Here is a 17,445-nt window from a genome sequence, read left to right on the forward strand (position 1 = left end):
GTCCCCAGGGAGAGGTTTGAGAAGGCAATTCAACTATTTAAACATTAAACAAATGACAACGCATTGTATAATTTAGTACAGCAAGTTTGGTTTTATTAATACATTCATAGTTTCAGGGAAAATAGCTACACGCTCAAAACGTTGAGTTCTGGAAAACTAAGAGGTAAACTGCATGTGAGCAAAATATGGTAAAACCAAGGACTTGGACAAAGTGATAAAATATAGTACACTTTAACACATTGCATAAAATAGAGGGTTAAATCTATAACAAAAAGTACAGAATTGCAATTACACAGAACATATGTTAGCGTAACATAATTATCAGACTTAATACAGCACTTATACCGTTTTGTCCACAAGAAGATCACTAAACGGTGAAGCACATCTACTACACAAACCTTAGTTGAACACTGAAATAAACCGATGAGAACCATAATGGTACCTGTCGCCAAGGCTTTTGGAGCTCTGACCAACAATCTCTAAAAAGGTTAGAATCTACAACTGTCCACGAGAGACCATCGACGTCGCCTTATCCTACAAATATCCGAAGTCTGATTCAGGCATAGCATTGAGAGAAGTTTACCTCGAACAATAATGTAAGCACAATGCAAGTGTACGACCGCTAGCACCGCGCTACAAATAAATCCTCAAACCACCGGTTCAAATCAGGTCAGCCACGTTCAAAGGCATCTCGTCAACAGTCGTATTGTAAAACGTCTCGATATCCCGAAGGATACGCTTGTCCTCTTCGGTCACAAAGTTAATAGCCACGCCTTTTCTGCCAAAACGGCCACCGCGACCAATTCTGTAGAAATGAGGGGAAACAAATGTCAGGTCCAAGAGCAAACTTTTGCCATTACATTAAAGACTCATACCACAAGGCGTCTATTTCAGACTACATACCGGTGAATATAATTCTCTCGGTTTGTAGGAAGGTCATAGTTTATGACAAGGGAAACCTGCTGCACATCAATTCCTCGAGCCTGGAATATCAACACAAACACTAGTTAAAAGGAAGCAAAGTTGAGGCACCGACATGAATGTCAAAAGCACATTTGATTTTAAATGTAGTCTGACATTAAGTAACAGATTCCTACAGCGAGAGAAACCCGTGGTGGAGAACAGACCTTTCATCTCCCAAAAGGTATTAGTGCTAAGCCATAAAAGGGCCCGTCGCAGAGAAAAACCCTTGGGGTTGCATTTGGGGATAACGCAACATGTACCCATGTTAAATCATCACTAATGACAGATCAGTGATATTCTAGCCTCACCAGTAAGTCAGTAGTGATGAGCACTCTGCTGGAGCCAGACCTGAACTCCCTCATGATCACATCCCTTTCCTTCTGATCCATGTCTCCATGCTAAAAAAAAAAAAAAGTATAATTTTAAAACATGTTCATTCAACCTGAACTTTATAATACAACTGTCCATTCCATTAGCAATGTTTTCTGGTGGTCTTACAAGAGCAGAGACAGTAAAGTCCCTCGCGTGCATCTTTTCTGTCAGCCAGTCAACCTTCCTCCTGGTGTTGAGGAAGATGACTGCCTGAGTGATTGTCAGAGTCTCGTACAGGTCGCACAGCGTGTCCAACTTCCACTCCTGGAAGAAACAGGAAGGGTACAACTTATTTTACTGAGCAGGCCTGGCTAGCCTTATGACAAATTATTTCTAAATGGAACATTAGATTGTAGCACAGAATCTTGAAACATAAGACACCGGACAGTAAGCGGTCCACCCTAGTCTCATTTGCGACACCGCCTTCACTTTTCTTGCTTGGTGTACCCATACTCGCATGCCTGCAAGGGTCAAGCCCAGAGGCTACACCCCCACAATTTTAGCAGGGTGCTTTAAAAAAAAAAGGGAAACACTATACACACTTGGTTGGACTACAGGAACTCAATATTTGCAACTGAATAAATGTGGAGCCATGGCGTTGGTGAACACAACCCACCTCGCGCTCTACATTGATGTAGAACTGCTTGATACCCTCCAGGGTAAGCTCCTCCTTCTTCACCAGGATGCGAATGGGCTCTCGCATGAACTTCTTGGTCACCTCCAGGACATCCGCAGGCATGGTAGCAGAGAGGAGGACCACCTGTGGAGATACCGGAGAAACACTTGTTGCCCTGTGAACTGGAGAAATGCACATGTCATCCAAAGTTGCTGATTCATTGTTGCACTGGGCCAGGAGAGAGAAGTTAACGAATATTAAGAACGAGGTTAGACCACGACGCATTTCCAGCACAGCGCGAAGTGCTCTCCTTCCACGCAATACTTTGCTAGCTTTATTGCATAAACCAAGCTAACCAGTTACTTTATGTGGAAGTGGGGTGACTAGGGAAAACAACCCCATATGATTGCCTTGTGAATACAAGGTCACAGGTTCAGCTCCTATGCTCTTCAGCAAAGAATGCTAAATAGTTGTGTATACTTGCACAACATTTTACTGAGTTACTGTACAAAAATGCAACATGTAAAGTGTTGGTCCCATGTTTCATGAGCTGAAATAAGACCCCAGAAAAAAATCCTAACCAAAAATTATTATATATATATATACATTTAATTAATTATAATTTTTGGTTAGGATTTTTGTGAGAATTTCTTCTTTGCCAAGATAATCCATCCACGTGTAGCATTTCAAGAAGCTGATTAAACAGCATGATCATTACACAGATGCACCTTGTGCTGGGGACAATAAAATGTGCAGTGGACACAATACTACAGATGTCTCAAGTTGAGGGAGAGTGCAACTGGCATGCAAACTGCAGGAATGTTCACCAGAGCTGTTTGAGATTTTAATGCATCTACCATAAGCCACCTCGAACAGTTTGAGAATTTGGCAGTACAGCCAACCGGCCTCACAACCGCAGGCCATGTGTAACCGCGCCAGCCTAGGTCCTCCACATCCAGCTTAAGTCACCTGCGGGATCGTCTGAGACCAGCCACCTGGACAGCTGATGAAACTGAGTATCTGTCTGTAATAAACACCCTTGTGGGGAAAAACTAATTCTGATTGACTGAGCCTGGCTACTAAGAGGCAGGGCAAGGCTAATAAGTGGGTGGGCCTATGGCTGCGCCCCTGCCCAATCGTGAAATTCATAGATTACTGCCATTTGCCTCATACAGCGCAACACATCTTCGCATAGAGTTGATCAGGCTGTTGATTGTTGTGGAATGTTTTCCACTCCTCTTAAATGGCTGTGGGAAGTTGCTGAATAACGTCGATCCAGAGCATCCCTAATATTATCGATGGGTGACATGTCTGGTGAGTATGCAGGCCATGGTCCTGGGAAATGTTCAGCTTCCAGGAATTGTGTACAGATCCATCCGGCATAGGGCCGTGCATTATGCTGAAACATGAGGTTATGGCAGCGGATTAAATGGCACGACAATGGGCCTCAGGATCATATCACCGTCTCTGCATTCAAATTGCCATTGATCAAATGCTAATGTGCTCACAGCTTATTCCTGCCCATACCATAACCCCACCACCATGGGCCACGCTTCACAACGTTAACTTCAGCAAACAACTTGCCCACACGACAGCATACAGTGTGCTCGGTACTGTTGAAACACTCATCTGTGAAGAACACACCTCTCCAGTGTGCCAGTGGCCATCGCAGGTGAGCATTTTCCCACTGAAGTCGGTTACGACGCCAAACTGCAGTCAGGTCAAGACCCTGGTGAGGACGACCATGCAGATGAGCTTCCCTGAGACTGAGTAGAAATTCATCACCTGCGGTATCATCTGAGACAGAAATAGAATGAAATAGGCATTCTATTTTTGCTCCATTATAGTGGCAACTACAGAAAATGTCAATCAAGTGCACAAGGCTACATGTGTGCAAAAATAACGTTCACTGAATAAAAATGTAATAATCCCCCTTCCCTCACGTGTTACTGGCAAGTTCAACACAACAAAAGCAATATCTTTGGGCTACACTGCACATTATTACATTTTCCACAGGCCAAGTGTACATCGGTTCTACAATGTGCCAGCAGAGCATGAGACCCTTTGTTGGCATACTCCTTTTTATCCACTGGATTGATAAAGTGAACAAGAGAGAAAGTGTGTGGTGTTCCTTTCACCTCTAGTGGCATCTAGCTTAAGCCAGGCCCAGCTACACTTGATCCCTGAATCCACTTGTTTAACAACTAACACCTCATTTTTTACCCAATTCATTCTGAAAATTAACCACATACCGTAGAGGGAAAACAATAATTCATAGATAAACTAACATTTCACAGATTGGAACAGGAACGGCAAGGAGTCGTAAACCACTTAATACTAGAGCGAATTGGTTAGGTTACTAATGTTAGCTAGCGGTCCGACTTTATTAGCCAGCTAATTTTCACATCATAAAGTTAATTATTTGATCACCTAAATTGCTCAACATTTCTCTGGCTAGCTAATGGAGAAGTCAATCCAGCTAGCAAGATACTTAACAATGCTAACAATTCTTGTTCCACCACACGCGCTCGCTCACCTCAAACGCCAGTGTTTTTCGGTCACAGCTCATGAAGTAAGCTTCATCACCTTCCCACCCCCGTGGTCAGGCATCTCACCTACCTCTTCGTTACCGTTCAGGGGACGCGCTGCTCTAACTGGCAAACTGCCTTTCCACTCTCCGCTGTCTTTCCAGAGCGCACAGCTGATGCTGTAGCTAGCAAGTTGGTTGTCTCTTCAGTCACGTGAACAATTGGCTGAGCCTTTTTTCATCTGATCTACACAGATCACGTAGGCGACTCATTTTGGATTCAAAACGGTACATGTCGCTGAAAGGTGACTAGTTTGCATCCCTGTTAATAAGCTTCTTGATATGCCGCACCTGTCAGGTGGATGGATCATCTTGGCAAAGGAGAAATGCTCACTAACAGGGATGTAAACAAATTTGTGCACCAAATTTGAGACATAAGCTTTTAGTATGGTCATTTTCTGGGATCTTTTAATTTCAGCTCATGAAACCAACACTTCACGTGTGTGTATGTATATAAATATGTGTTCCGTGTGTGTGTATATAAAGAAAAGAGACCTACTTGAATGTTTGTGCTCAGTTTCTGAAAGATCTCATAGATCTGATCCTTAAAACCGCGACTCAGCATCTCATCAGCTTCGTCCAGGACAAACATCTTGATGCATTTTGGAGCTATAATATAGTAGACAAAACTGCAATTTAGCACGTGTATTGTGATCAACAAGCTAGGAAGGCCTCTAAAGAATACCAATGGACGAGAGAAATGAGTTGGTCAGATGGCAGATACTTACACTGATGAGTACTTACACAGGTATCTCCTGTTAAGCATGTCAAACACCCGGCCTGGAGTCCCAACCACTATGTGGGGGGCCTCGGCCGTCAGCTTCTGCATCTCGTTGCGGACATTGGTGCCCCCAATGCAGGCGTGGCAGGCAGCCCCCATGTAGTCTCCCAGAGCCAGAATCACCTTCTGGATCTGAAACGAGTCAAAATGTTTAATGGTGATTTACTCTTGGCATCAATGCATTATATTGACTTGAGGGTTTCTTGAGTGATCAGTATAGAAATGTGTCACCATTATCAGGTCTGTCCCGAAAGATGAAATGCCATCATTTCACTCAACCCTCGTTACAGAAGGGAACTGAAACCCCCCCATAACAAGTGGTGTGCAAGGAGTCAGGTCAACTTTCAGAGCAATGCAGCCATGGACAGAGACTACACCGATCCTAAGAGATCCATCACCTCCTTTAGTCCAATTTGTTGATTTTGCATGAAGGAAGGAAGGGGGGAAAATATAAATACCTTTTTGTTTGTGACTTAATATGCCGCCTTGGTCTGATACACACTTAAGTTTATCCTGACCTCAGGTACAGCATACCTGCTGAGCCAGCTCCCTGGTGGGGGCCAGTACCAAAGCCTGGGTCTCTTTCTGCTCCATGTCCAGCTGCTGCAAAATAGAGATGGCAAACGTGGCAGTCTTGCCAGTCCCTGACTGGGCTTGGGCAATGACATCGTAGCCTGGGTGGGGGGGTGAGAGCAAAAGGGTTTCATGATCAGAATGCAAATTAAGTCCTCATTCACTTGAGTGATCAGTAAGACTAAAAAGTAGTTCTCTACTGCAGTCCCAAAAGATGGTATGCCATCATTTCAATGAATAACAGGATGTTTAACTTTCATTCATTGGTATAAACAAACCATTGATTTACATACCTTTGATACAAGGAATGATTGCCCTCTGTTGAATGGCCGATGGCTTCTCAAAACCATACGCATAAATACCCCTAAGGAGTGTCTCCTTCAGGGCCATGTCATCAAAGTTGTCTGTAATCTCATTCCAGTTGCTCTGCACAATGACATTAGTATTTAGTTTACGGTGTTCAAATTATAAAGATGACAAAAGTAGTTGATTAGTGAGTCAACTGCAGGCCTATGCTTGAGGTTGAGTGATCAGTATAAAAAGTAGTCACCATTATCAGGTCTGTCCCGAAAGATGAAATGCCATCATTTCACTCAACCCTTGGTGAAGGGAACTGAAATCCCCTTTAACAAGTGATGTGCAAGGAGTCAGGTAAACTTTCAGACCAATGCAGTCACGGACAGATTACACCAATAATCTGAGATCCATTATTTATTTTAACCAAACTCGTTTGGATTTAGCAAGGAGTGAGTTGAAAACGTACCTCGATGACACCATCAGGCTCCATCCCCTCTGGCCCTGCGTCATGCTCACGATCTCTTGAGCTATAGGTGAAAATAAGGGGCAGAGTCAGACAAACGGAGCAACCAAAACATTCAGATTAACCAGAATATGGTTATTGGGACAGGGTTGGTGAATAAATTACAGGAAAATCCACATCAGCCAAGTTTAACATGAAAGTGTGATGAGTAAAATACTGTCGACTTGATTGGTTTGTCTTGCACGTGTCAACATCCCGATGGGGCAAAAGTTATGTAATGTTAGCTAACTAATCTTCGTTGGGGCTGATAAGCCTATGAAATTCAATAAGATCAACAAAGTTTCCCCCCCCTTCTATTCCTGCGACCAACTCAGTCAGTGCGTGGCAATGTTTGCAAGCTGACTAGCTAACGTCAGCCAACTACCTAGATCATTTAGCCAAACTAGCTGGAATCAAAGCCATAAATTGATTACTCTAGTCTGGCTGAAACTTAGGTCAACCTAGGCTGGAACTAGGCCGTGGATGACACCATCTGACGTTATCTAGCTGGTTTTAGTGGTAAACATCACATTTACTGACTGTAGGAATGTCAAAATTGTGTCTAGATAATAAAATTTTATATTTTTCTGCATATTCTTTGCTTCAGTCAAACATGAGGCGGACGTGAACTACCATCTTGACAGAACACTAACGTGGCTAGCAACGTTAAATAACATTTAGCTAGCAGGCTAATGCCAATGGGGTCCGGCGTTGTAAACCACCTAGCTAGCTAGTTTCCTACGAATAGCTAGCTACAAGATGAATGGAAAATGCATGTCATTTTAATGTGACGCCAGGAAACAAGGCTTTACCTGTTGTAATCAGGAGAATCGCTAGACATGATCAGTTCAAACTTCAACATGCGACTGGAAAAGATCTACAGCGAGGAGGACAAGCGATTTTATACGGCCGGACTATTTTCACTGCTATGTAAAGAGTCAATCGGGTCATTTTTCGGGACAGACAAGACATTCTCCACACAAAGACAATATTTTTAATACACGAATATTTATGTTTTATGTGTTAATACTGTGACGCTGCGTTCTACAAAGCGAAAACAACAAAATATGTAGACTATATTTTATAGCGGAAGGATATTGCAGCATAAGTTGCATGTGTTTGGGTTACTACGGCGTTCTCATCGTGTCAAAATGTATGGCAAGCTAAATTCTATGGGAAATTTACTCAAAATGGTGCATGCACCTTTGCCAAGACAACATATCAACTTTATGAAATAATTTCTAACCTCAGTCTCCTCTGTTCCTCATTTCTGATGTATAGTAACGCCCTGTTTTACCACTCATACATTTGGAATGTTTTGTATTATTTTCTAACTAGATTTATAACCTTCCCAGGCCAGGCCCATGAAAAAAATGTATACATGTTTTTGTTGTTGTGTAATGTAAAGCATTCAAATCAATGAATTCCCTCCCAGAAATGTATGTCATTATCAATCTCACAACTAAAACCCCAACTACAAAGTCTTGCATTTGATAGCTAAATACAGTATTTCACTTGTGTAAACCCTGCAGGTGCAAACACAGCTCACAATTCGAGGGAGATAGAACGTTTTTGTAATGTTCACCTGTTTGAGTGTCATTTTTTTTTTTCATTGGTTAGGGGAACATTCTATCTATGTTAGCAAAAGCCTGAGAACTTAAAAAAAAAATATATATATATGTTTTGGTGTTAATGTTAGGAGAACATTCCCCTAATGTCTAGCAGAACATGGTTGCAATGTTCTCCAAATATACAACAAATGTTCTAGATGGGTTTTATGGGGTGTTTTAAGAACATTCATGTGTACCGTCTTCTGAGGGCTAGGAGAATATTCCATCAACGTTCCATCAAAAGTACACAGAACATGGTTGCCATGTTCTTAGAATATACACTGAACAAAAATATGAATGCAAAATGCAACAATTTCAAAGATTCTACTGAGTTATAGTTTATATAAGGAAATCAGTTAATTTAAATAAATAAATTAGGACCTAATCTATGGATGCTCGAAGGGTGATATGTCTGGTGAGTATGCAGGCCATGGGAGAACTGGGACATTTTCAGCTTCCAGAAATTGTGTACAGATCCTTGTGACATGGGGTTGTGCATTATCATGCTGAAACATAAGTTGATGGCGGCGGATGAATGGCAAGACAATGGGCCTCAGGATCTCATCATGGTATCTCTATGCATTGAAATTGTTTTTGTTGTCCATAGATTATGCCTGCCCATACCATAACCCCACTGCCACCATGGGGCAGTCTGTTCACAATGTTGACATCAGCAAACCACTTTCCCACACAACGCCATACACGTGGTCTGCGTGTAACCAATGTGGGGAATCACCAATATAACCCTGTTATATGCGGTTGTGAGGCCGGCTGGACATACTGCCAAATCCTCTAAAAACACTCTGAAGGCGGCTTATGGTAAAAAAATAAAAATAACATTGAATTCTCTGGTAACAGCTCTGGTGGAGATTCGAGGAGTCAGCATGACAATTGCACACTCCCTCAAAACTTGTGACATAACTGCACTTTTTAAAATGTTATTATAATTTTACCTTCATTTAACTAGGCAAGTCAGTTAAGAACACATTTTTATTTACAATCACAGCCTACCCAGGCGACGCTGGGGCAATTGTGCACCGCCCTATGAGACTCCCAATCACGGCCAGATGTGATACAGCCTGGATTCAAACCAAGGACTGTAGTGACACCTCTTGCACTGAGATGCAGTGCCTTAGACCGCTGCGCCACTTGGGATAAACATGAAAGGTGGTTATCGAGGAGGGGAAGAGACTTCTGTTTACCTACTAATGAATTGACACACTCCTCGACCACTTATCGGTTTCTGGGTCATGGAGGAGAAAGGACGGAGGAGAGAGAACAGAGGACGGTAAAGTCTACACCTGTTGTATTCGGAGCATGTGACAAATACATTTTGATTGATTTGATTTAAGGCCAGGCAACACACCCTCATAATCCCTCACCCTCCTTAATATTTTACCAGTTGAATGTAGACACAAATATAACACTTTATTGTACTAAAATATTTCTGAAATATTGTATAAAAATATGCAAATGAGGCAATATTTCATTAAATATGTGCATATTTATTGCACAAATACATTTTTGGTTTTATTATGTTAAGACACTCCAGGACCAGACCTGTCCGGAGCAGATTGTGGATAAATACTTTTTTCATCTTTCTATCTGTAAAACACTAAAGATTTTTCCAAAGAAAATGTTATCTAGAATAAAAAATGGACAACATATCAACAATTCCCGCTAAGGATAACGACACAAAATTTGGTGAATGCAGGTGCTTCAGGAGCTGAGAAAAATTATTTGGCGTGTGGGAAGAGTCTGACTTTCGGGGAAATGGCAGTTAAAGACAAGTACACTGAATTTAGACTACCAAACAACAAACGCCTATTTAGACCCAATCACCATCTCTTCAAAGTAATTTATTAAATATAGGCCTAGTGCAGTTTGTAACACTCTATGAAATTGCCTTTTTTTTTTAAAGTGATTGATGTGCAGTGCCTTCAGAAAGTATTCATCCCCCTTGACTTATTCCACATTTTGTTGTGTTACAGACTGAATTCAAAATGGATTAAATTTATTCTACACATACACCATTTTTGGAATGTTCGAAATGTATTGTAAAATGAAATACAGAAATATCTCATTTACATATGTTTTCACACCCCTGAGTCAATACTTTGTAGAAACACCTTTGGCAGCGATTACAGCTGTGAGTCTTTCTGGGTAAAGTCTCTAAGAGCTTTCCACACCTGGATTGTGCAACATTTGGCCATTTATTATTTGCAAAACTCTTCAAGCTCTGTCAAATTGGTTGTTGATCATTGCTTGACAACCATTTTAAGGTATTGCCATAGATTTTCAAGTACGGTTGTCGCAAAAGTTTTGAGAATGACACAAATATTAATTTCCACAAAGTTTGCTGCTTCAGTGTCTTTAGATATTATGTCAGATGTTACTATGAAATACTGAAGTATAATTACAAGCATTTCATAAGTGTCAAAGGCTTTTATTGACAATTACATGAAGTTGATGCAAAGAGTCAATATTTACAGTGTTGACCCTTCTTTTTCAAGACCTCTGCAATCCGCCCTGGCATGCTGTCAATTAACTTCTGGGCCACCTCCTGACTGATGGCAGTCCATTCTTGCATAATCAATGCTTGGTGTTTGTCAGAATTTGTGGGTTTTTGTTTGTCCACCCGCCTCTTGAGGATTGACCACAAGTTCTCAATGGGATTAAGGTCTGGGGAGTTTCCAGGCCATGGACACCAAATTATCGATGTTTTGACTTGCTTAAACAAATGTGGTTTCTACTGACAATTGAGATTTACAAACTATGGCAATAGGCGGACGACAAGCGGATAAGAGGCAATCCGTAATTTCGATTAAGACATTAATGAGCGAGTTAGGATGGATGTAGTCAATATAACTATTTGTTCAGCACTTTTGAAATGTACAGCAACAGAATTCAGAATATGGGCCATTCTTACAGTGTTCTCCCTGTACACCAAGTCAGAACCGTAGGATAAATAAAGGGGGCATATGAGCAGACAATGAAAGCTCTTACAATATTCAATGATTACGTTTCTTAAAAACAGGTTATAGGCTACATGTGGACCACATGTAGCCTATAACCTACATGGTCTAAGATTAAGGTCTAAGATTAAGGTTCTCTTTCCTAGTTTAAAATGATAAACATTCAGCATTGGGCCATGCTGTCAATAAAAAATGATTTGTGCCACGAAAAAAATCGGAACTGCAAAAGCTGACTTGAATGATGGGTTTCCACTGTGTACAATGATTTGGAGTGTAGAAATACTCCTGAGTAGAATGGTCCACCATTTCACTGCGACACAACGTACAGAAAATTGTGTACAGTCCAATAAATGATAAGATTACACACACAAAACATGTGTTGATAATTTAGTCTTGAAAAAAAACACACATTTTATAGAAATATTTTTAATCATGATTTGTATGATAACTATTGTAAAATATATCGACAATGGTCCCCATTTCCCATAATAATTAATTTACAAAGTTAACAGAACGAGACTTTCTACAAAATATATATATTTCTTAGGGTGCGTTCGTGAAATCGCTCTGGCTATCTACTCCTATTTCAGAGCACTCTCGTCTGAGTGTGCCAGAGCGCAGAAAAACGGATGAAGTTACGAACGCTCAATATGACCGGTGTAACAAAACGTCATTAAACTGTTGACAGCAGCAGTTACATGCGAGTTAAGTATGCTATGCCGAGTAAAATTGTCAGAGTGAGTTCTCTTACTTGTGTCTGTAAATTTCTAGCTAGCTAGCCAACTTTAGCTTGGATGCTTGACTGCCGTTGTGAGGTCAGAACGCTCGGATCAACCCTACTCCTCGGCCAGAGGGTCCAGTGTACGCTCCGAGAGCGAAACGCTCTGAATATATGAACGCCCAGATCTCAGGCAGGCATTCCAAAGTGAATTTACGAACACACCATTATTCTGAAGGATTGCAAAAATCCGTGACCCGGAAGAGTTTAGCTAGTTTTTATTGCCTGCTTCACAGCGGTGGGAAAACGGGAGTCGGGCAATTACAAACATGGTGAGGAATATGTTCTGTTTATTTCGTTTTGGTGTCTATTTGTAGTTATCCCCTCCTTAGTTTATCAAATTAACACCATGAACACTGAATTTAAACACACTTGCGTAAACGGTTATCTGTTACCTTTGTTTTTCATCCTAAACACTGCTAACGTTAGCTGGCTAGTTTTTTAGCAACTCGGCTGGTTTTCGGTTCATTGTCATTGAACAACCAGGCTAGCTAGCGTGTCAATAATGCAGCATAGCTAGGTTGTCAGACCGCTATAGCCAACAACATGTACTAGACAGTCAATTTAGCAATCTAACTTTGCTAAAGAAGCCGGCCAATCTCCGCTAGCTTGTCGTTAAAATGAACATATATGCGCCGTCGCGGATCATAGCTTTGAGTAGGCCTGTTTGTTTTGCCTATAAACGCCTTGGCTAAGTAGTGCATACTGGATTAGAATGTGCGAATGGTACAATAACTTAATTGTTGTGCTCTGTATGTCATGGATACAATTTAATGCACCCAAACCTCGCATGCATGGTCGACTAAGCAGTTTTACGTTATGTTGAGTAGATACCTAGAGGAAAGTCATTACACAACTAAATAACTTTTCAAACGGACCTCCATGGCTATAAGCAAGCTATTACAACATGCATTCAAGATTATTATTGACAAGATACCATCAGAAGAAGTGTGCAATGGATGCATGTATTGTTAGGTTTGCAGACTGCTGCCAGGAATGGCATTTCTCCCTAAGGCTATACAGTTTTGAAAGTTCTCACAATTCTGAGCCTGAGTAGAGCTATACTTCAGGGAGTCATTTGGAAAATGCGCAGGTGTTAAAATGAATGGTTTTAGTTTTGACAAAGCATTGTCAGAATGAAAGCTACAGGTTGTGCCTTTTAACCTGCATACTCCATATTGTTTGTCCTGAAAATGTCTCTTTACACAGAACAAGCTGAAGTCCTCACAGAAGGATAAAGTTCGACAGTTCATGATCTTCACACAATCGAATGAGAAGACTGCATTGACCTGTCTGTCACAGAATGACTGGAAACTAGATGTCGCCACAGACAACTTTTTCCAAAATCCAGACCTCTACCATTCAAATCTAAAAGGAGCATTAGACAAGAAAAAGTTAGAACAGCTCTACAACAGATACAGAGGTAAGTGTCATAACTCAAGGTTGTCAAGGTTTTAAGACAGTAAAAACAACAGCAGTATTACTGACTGTAAAAATAAAAACTGCTGTATGCCATGCATGCTGTTGCTCACAGTGACGAAAGTATTAATTGAACCCACCCCCTTTATCCTTTACTTAGACCCACAAGATGACAACAAGATCGGTATAGATGGCATCCAGCAGTTCTGTGACGATTTGGGCCTGGACCCGGCCAGTATTAGTGTGCTCCTCATTGCCTGGAAGTTCCGGGCAGCAACACAGTGCGAGTTCTCCAGACAGGAGTTCATGGACGGGATGGCAGAACAAGGGTGAGGACTGGCTTTGCAAGAGATAGGTTTCACTTTATTTCTGTGTCCAGTTTGACTGACTCTAAGTGACATGTTTTTGTGTTACCTGGTTTCATCATGTAACTATAGTGATGATGGATGGCAATTTCCTCTATCAGCCGTTTAGTTGTGTAACAGAATGTAGGCTAAGCTCGTTCTCCACATCAGGTAGGCTAACACTTAAACTTGTAATTGGTGTTAAGGCTTATATTGTTCTCCTCAGGTGTGACAGTATAGAGAAACTAAAAGCCCAACTACCAAAAATGGAGCAAGAGTTAAAGGACCAAGGGAAATTTAAGGACTTTTACCAATTTACATTTAACTTTGCAAAGAATCCTGGCCAGAAAGGTTTGGGTAAGCAATCAATTTTGACTTTCCTGATCTATTTTCATAGTCTACTCTGCTCCTTGGACTTGGATTTCTCTCAGACATGTGCTCATTGTTGTGCATTTTCTAGACTTAGAAATGGCAATTGCGTATTGGAATTTAGTACTGGCTGGAAGATTCAAATTCCTGGACCTGTGGAATACATTTTTAGTGGTAAGTTATTTATTTTCACTTAATTGAATACACTTTATTGGTCCCCAGAGGGGAAATTGAATGGTGGGTTTGCTTCAGTTGAAGGCTTCAATAAGCCTGTAGGACGATAAATGGAGATTAGTTGTTTCTCTTGATGCTCATTTGGATGTTTTCCTCTAATTCCCCTGCAGGAGCACCATAAACGATCAATCCCTAAGGACACCTGGAACCTCTTGTTAGACTTCAGCACAATGATAACTGATGACATGTCCAATTATGACGAGGAAGGTTTGTGTTTTTTTTTGTTTTTTTAATACTAAACTATAGCTATCCATTGCCTCCGGTCAGGTGCATGACAATGGAATCAGTTGTGAATAGAACAATATGGAGCCAGCCCACTTGTTGCCTCTTCCAATAACCACTAGATATTAAAGGTTATGTTTTCTTTCTTAACCCAGCATCTTTTGTGCTTCCATTTTTAAGATAAAGCAAGTTTCATTTTAAGCATGAAACATTAGTGAGAATATTGCCTAGCCAATGTTCTACCTCATGGGTCTAATAGAGACATTTCATTGTTTTTCTGTCATTTATGTCTCTTCCCTCCAAGGAGCGTGGCCAGTCCTCATTGATGATTTTGTGGAGTTTGCGCGGCCGCACATCGGTACCAAAAGCACAGCAGTCTAGGTTCCCAAACTCGGAACGTCCATACGTTTGTTTATACAAAAAACACAACCAAGGCGGTGAAACGGAGCACAGGGGACTGCACTGAGCTGAGATCTATGTTGCCTTTTCCAACCCTCAGGACTGAGATGTTTTACACAAAGACTATAAAGAAGGCATGTCTCCTCGTCGGTCGTCTTGTGGTGGTTTGGGCTTTTATCTTTAGTATGGGGCTTTTTTGTGTCGACTCTAGCCTCCTGGAGAGGAGTCGCCATCCTGGACCTTACAGTTCCTGTCCCAGTGTTTGTTGACGCGGTCAAGGTTCGCGTGAAACAAACCAACACCCCGAAAAGACAAATACAATTGTATCGTATTCTAAATACAAGGGTCCGTGAGGGACTGTCATTCTTTAAATATGAAATAGAATTTTAATACTTTGTGTGCATTCCTGCAATGAATTTTGTTTTATGAGAAATTTGTGTGACTGACCAGTACAAAAACATTGATTGTAATATTATTTTTTTGGTTTTAAGCGTAATGCTTTTCAATACACATGTATAAGGTAATAAAATGTTTCAATTTGGTATCTCTTTAATGTGTCCAAGGCGCTTTGTGTGTTGATGATGCACACTTGTCTGTCATTTGTCTATGCAAAAGTTTATACCCGAAAGTTGCATTTCATATGAACTTGTCTGGCATATACTGAAAGGATGTACTATTCTTCCAATTTGGGGGGGTTATATATATATATATATATATATAATTATTATTATATATTTTTTTCGTTCCAAAATATTCCCACTCATTATAGAGAGCTATGTGATCGTGTACTAAGAAAGGTTTGAAATTGTTTGTCAAATATTTCATCTGTGTGGGCTTCTTGCTGTCAATTTTCATTCTACAAATGAGTGATTATATTCCGTTGACACCAGGTAGGATGCGGCCATGGACTCGATGTTCTACGCCAAATCCTGGTTCTGCCATCAGCATGACGCAACAGGGTCAGGAATTAGTCGGACTAGGTGATGTTTCTCCACTCAAGTGTTGGTACTCGCGTGCCCACTGAAGCCGCTTTTTTTCTTAGCTGATAGGAGTGGAACCAGATGTGGTCGTCTGCGGCAGTAGCCCATCCGTGACAATGACCGACAAGTCCGTTCTGCACACCACTGTTGTACTGTGCAATTATTTACCTGTTTGTGGCCCACCTGTTAGCTTGCATGATTCTTGCCATTCTCCTTCGACCTCTCAACGAGCAGTGGCGTGTATTCATGAATGCCAAGGGAAGCCAGGCCTCCCCCCAAAAAGTATCTTTCGTCTCAGTGTTTCATAATTTTCCTGAAATTCGTAAGAGGCTGAATGTATCTCACAGGAGAAAGCATCCGAGCGAGCGAAACAGCGTCCCACTATCTCTACGTGTAGGCCATCTATCTTATGCTGTCTGATCCAATCGAGTATGACATTGTTGCCGCCCGTAGCATTGAAGTAAAGGGAAGCCAGCGAGCATCTGGCCTCCCTTGACAAAAAAAGTATATAAATGTGCCAATCAGCCTTGAGCTAAACTGAGCGAGCTCAACTGTGAATGGTCCTGGCGCACCAAAGTAAAGTGTCATGGGAAACCAGCTTGGATTTGACGTCACTCCTATCAAACCCATTTACAGCATATATCGATATAAAACAGAATTGTTGCATCTCGTTTTAATGTTGTCCTCTGGTGGCTAGCTAGCTAAAATGGTCCCTTTCCTAAATTAGCCATGGATGGAGATAGGGATTTGGACTTGTGGTTTTACTTAATTCTCTACTGGACAATGATTATAATGCAATTTTGATCCAACCATTAATTCATACATTGTTGTGCCCCTGGCCTGAGAGGATGGAAGTTCAATATGTAGCTAGATGTAGAAGGCTAATGTTAACTAGCTAACGTTGCCCATGAATGGAAGTTAGGTTAGTGAGCAAGCATTTTAGCCAGGTAGCCTAGGACAACAAAAAAATAAATCCTTGTACTGTATAACAGAGTGATAGACCGTTTCATCAACATGAACAAGAAGAGGATGGCATTGGCGTTTCTCTACAAGTAAAGTGAGTCATGTTTTTCTACTTGCAGGAGCGCACATAGATAATATTTAGCTTACGTTGGACTAAATTGTTTTTGATATCTTTTAGTTGTCATTGTATTAGACTAAGTAGAGGTGATTTGATGATGCTGGAATAGTGGAGGCAGCTCCTGTTTTCTTTGCAACTTGGAGTAACTCCCTGTGGTTCTAAATCAATAGTTGTTTAGTGGTTGGAAAATGTCAGAAACATTAACTTGCTTGACAATGCTGTAGGTCATGTAACTGTCTGTTACTGTACATTCAATATGCTTCGTGGACTTCATTGGAAAGAGGTTGCTATCTGGTTTTGTGATAAAAACAAAGGTGTGGTTGAATTTATTCTGCCACCGTGT

General features: G+C 41.1%; 2 protein-coding genes and 4 non-coding genes across 7 annotated transcripts; 1 reads left to right on the top strand and 5 right to left on the bottom strand.

Moving 5' to 3' along the window:
• Window positions 1-68: 68 nt before the first annotated feature.
• Window positions 69-7,782, bottom strand: eif4a2 (eukaryotic translation initiation factor 4A2). 2 transcript variants are annotated; one of them, XM_014139379.2, is made up of 11 exons: window positions 7,504-7,782; window positions 6,656-6,716; window positions 6,186-6,318; window positions 5,854-5,993; window positions 5,283-5,451; window positions 5,038-5,147; window positions 1,952-2,095; window positions 1,462-1,599; window positions 1,272-1,361; window positions 904-983; window positions 69-805 (listed from the first exon to the last, which is right to left on the bottom strand). In XM_014139379.2, exons 1-11 carry the CDS (start codon window positions 7,551-7,553, stop codon window positions 661-663), a joined length of 1,260 nt encoding a protein of 419 aa, XP_013994854.1. In that variant the 5' UTR covers window positions 7,554-7,782; the 3' UTR covers window positions 69-660. The 2 variants fall into 2 exon arrangements, with proteins under 2 accessions (XP_013994854.1, XP_013994855.1); XM_014139380.2 differs by lacking the exons at window positions 6,656-6,716; window positions 7,504-7,782 and adding an exon at window positions 6,443-6,649.
• LOC123726959 (small nucleolar RNA SNORA81) lies at window positions 1,684-1,861 on the bottom strand. The gene has a single exon (XR_006759065.1). It is a non-coding gene; the product is annotated as a small nucleolar RNA SNORA81 (small nucleolar RNA).
• Window positions 5,525-5,595, bottom strand: LOC123726960 (small nucleolar RNA SNORD2). The gene has a single exon (XR_006759066.1). It is a non-coding gene; the product is annotated as a small nucleolar RNA SNORD2 (small nucleolar RNA).
• Window positions 6,059-6,128, bottom strand: LOC123726962 (small nucleolar RNA SNORD2). The gene has a single exon (XR_006759068.1). It is a non-coding gene; the product is annotated as a small nucleolar RNA SNORD2 (small nucleolar RNA).
• On the bottom strand, window positions 6,417-6,487 carry LOC123726961 (small nucleolar RNA SNORD2). Its single transcript, XR_006759067.1, has one exon. It is a non-coding gene; the product is annotated as a small nucleolar RNA SNORD2 (small nucleolar RNA).
• A 4,113-nt stretch (window positions 7,783-11,895) lies between the features above and the next one.
• Window positions 11,896-15,589, top strand: dcun1d1 (DCN1, defective in cullin neddylation 1, domain containing 1 (S. cerevisiae)). Its single transcript, XM_014139381.2, has 7 exons — window positions 11,896-12,326; window positions 13,264-13,477; window positions 13,634-13,802; window positions 14,044-14,174; window positions 14,278-14,360; window positions 14,531-14,627; window positions 14,947-15,589. The coding sequence occupies exons 1-7, from the start codon at window positions 12,324-12,326 to the stop codon at window positions 15,021-15,023; spliced, it is 774 nt and encodes a 257-aa protein (XP_013994856.1). The 5' UTR covers window positions 11,896-12,323; the 3' UTR covers window positions 15,024-15,589.
• Window positions 15,590-17,445: the final 1,856 nt, after the last annotated feature.

This window comes from Salmo salar, chromosome ssa14, assembly GCF_905237065.1.
Source record: "Salmo salar chromosome ssa14, Ssal_v3.1, whole genome shotgun sequence".
Taxonomy (NCBI): domain Eukaryota; kingdom Metazoa; phylum Chordata; class Actinopteri; order Salmoniformes; family Salmonidae; genus Salmo; species Salmo salar.

Excerpts from the sequence above, each read along its gene's own strand:
- dcun1d1 (XM_014139381.2), top strand. Across the intron at positions 13,803-14,043 it reads GACGGGATGGCAGAACAAGG|GTGTGACAGTATAGAGAAAC; the intron begins GTGAGGACTGGC and ends TGTTCTCCTCAG. Across the intron at positions 14,175-14,277 it reads TCCTGGCCAGAAAGGTTTGG|ACTTAGAAATGGCAATTGCG; the intron begins GTAAGCAATCAA and ends TGCATTTTCTAG.
- eif4a2 (XM_014139379.2), bottom strand. The coding sequence starts at position 7,553 with ATGTTGAAGTTTGAACTGATCATGTCTAGCGATTCTCCTGATTACAAC. Across the intron at positions 5,994-6,185 it reads AATCATTCCTTGTATCAAAG|GCTACGATGTCATTGCCCAA; the intron begins GTATGTAAATCA and ends CCCCCCACCCAG. Across the intron at positions 1,362-1,461 it reads ACTTTACTGTCTCTGCTCTT|CATGGAGACATGGATCAGAA; the intron begins GTAAGACCACCA and ends TTTTTTTTTTAG.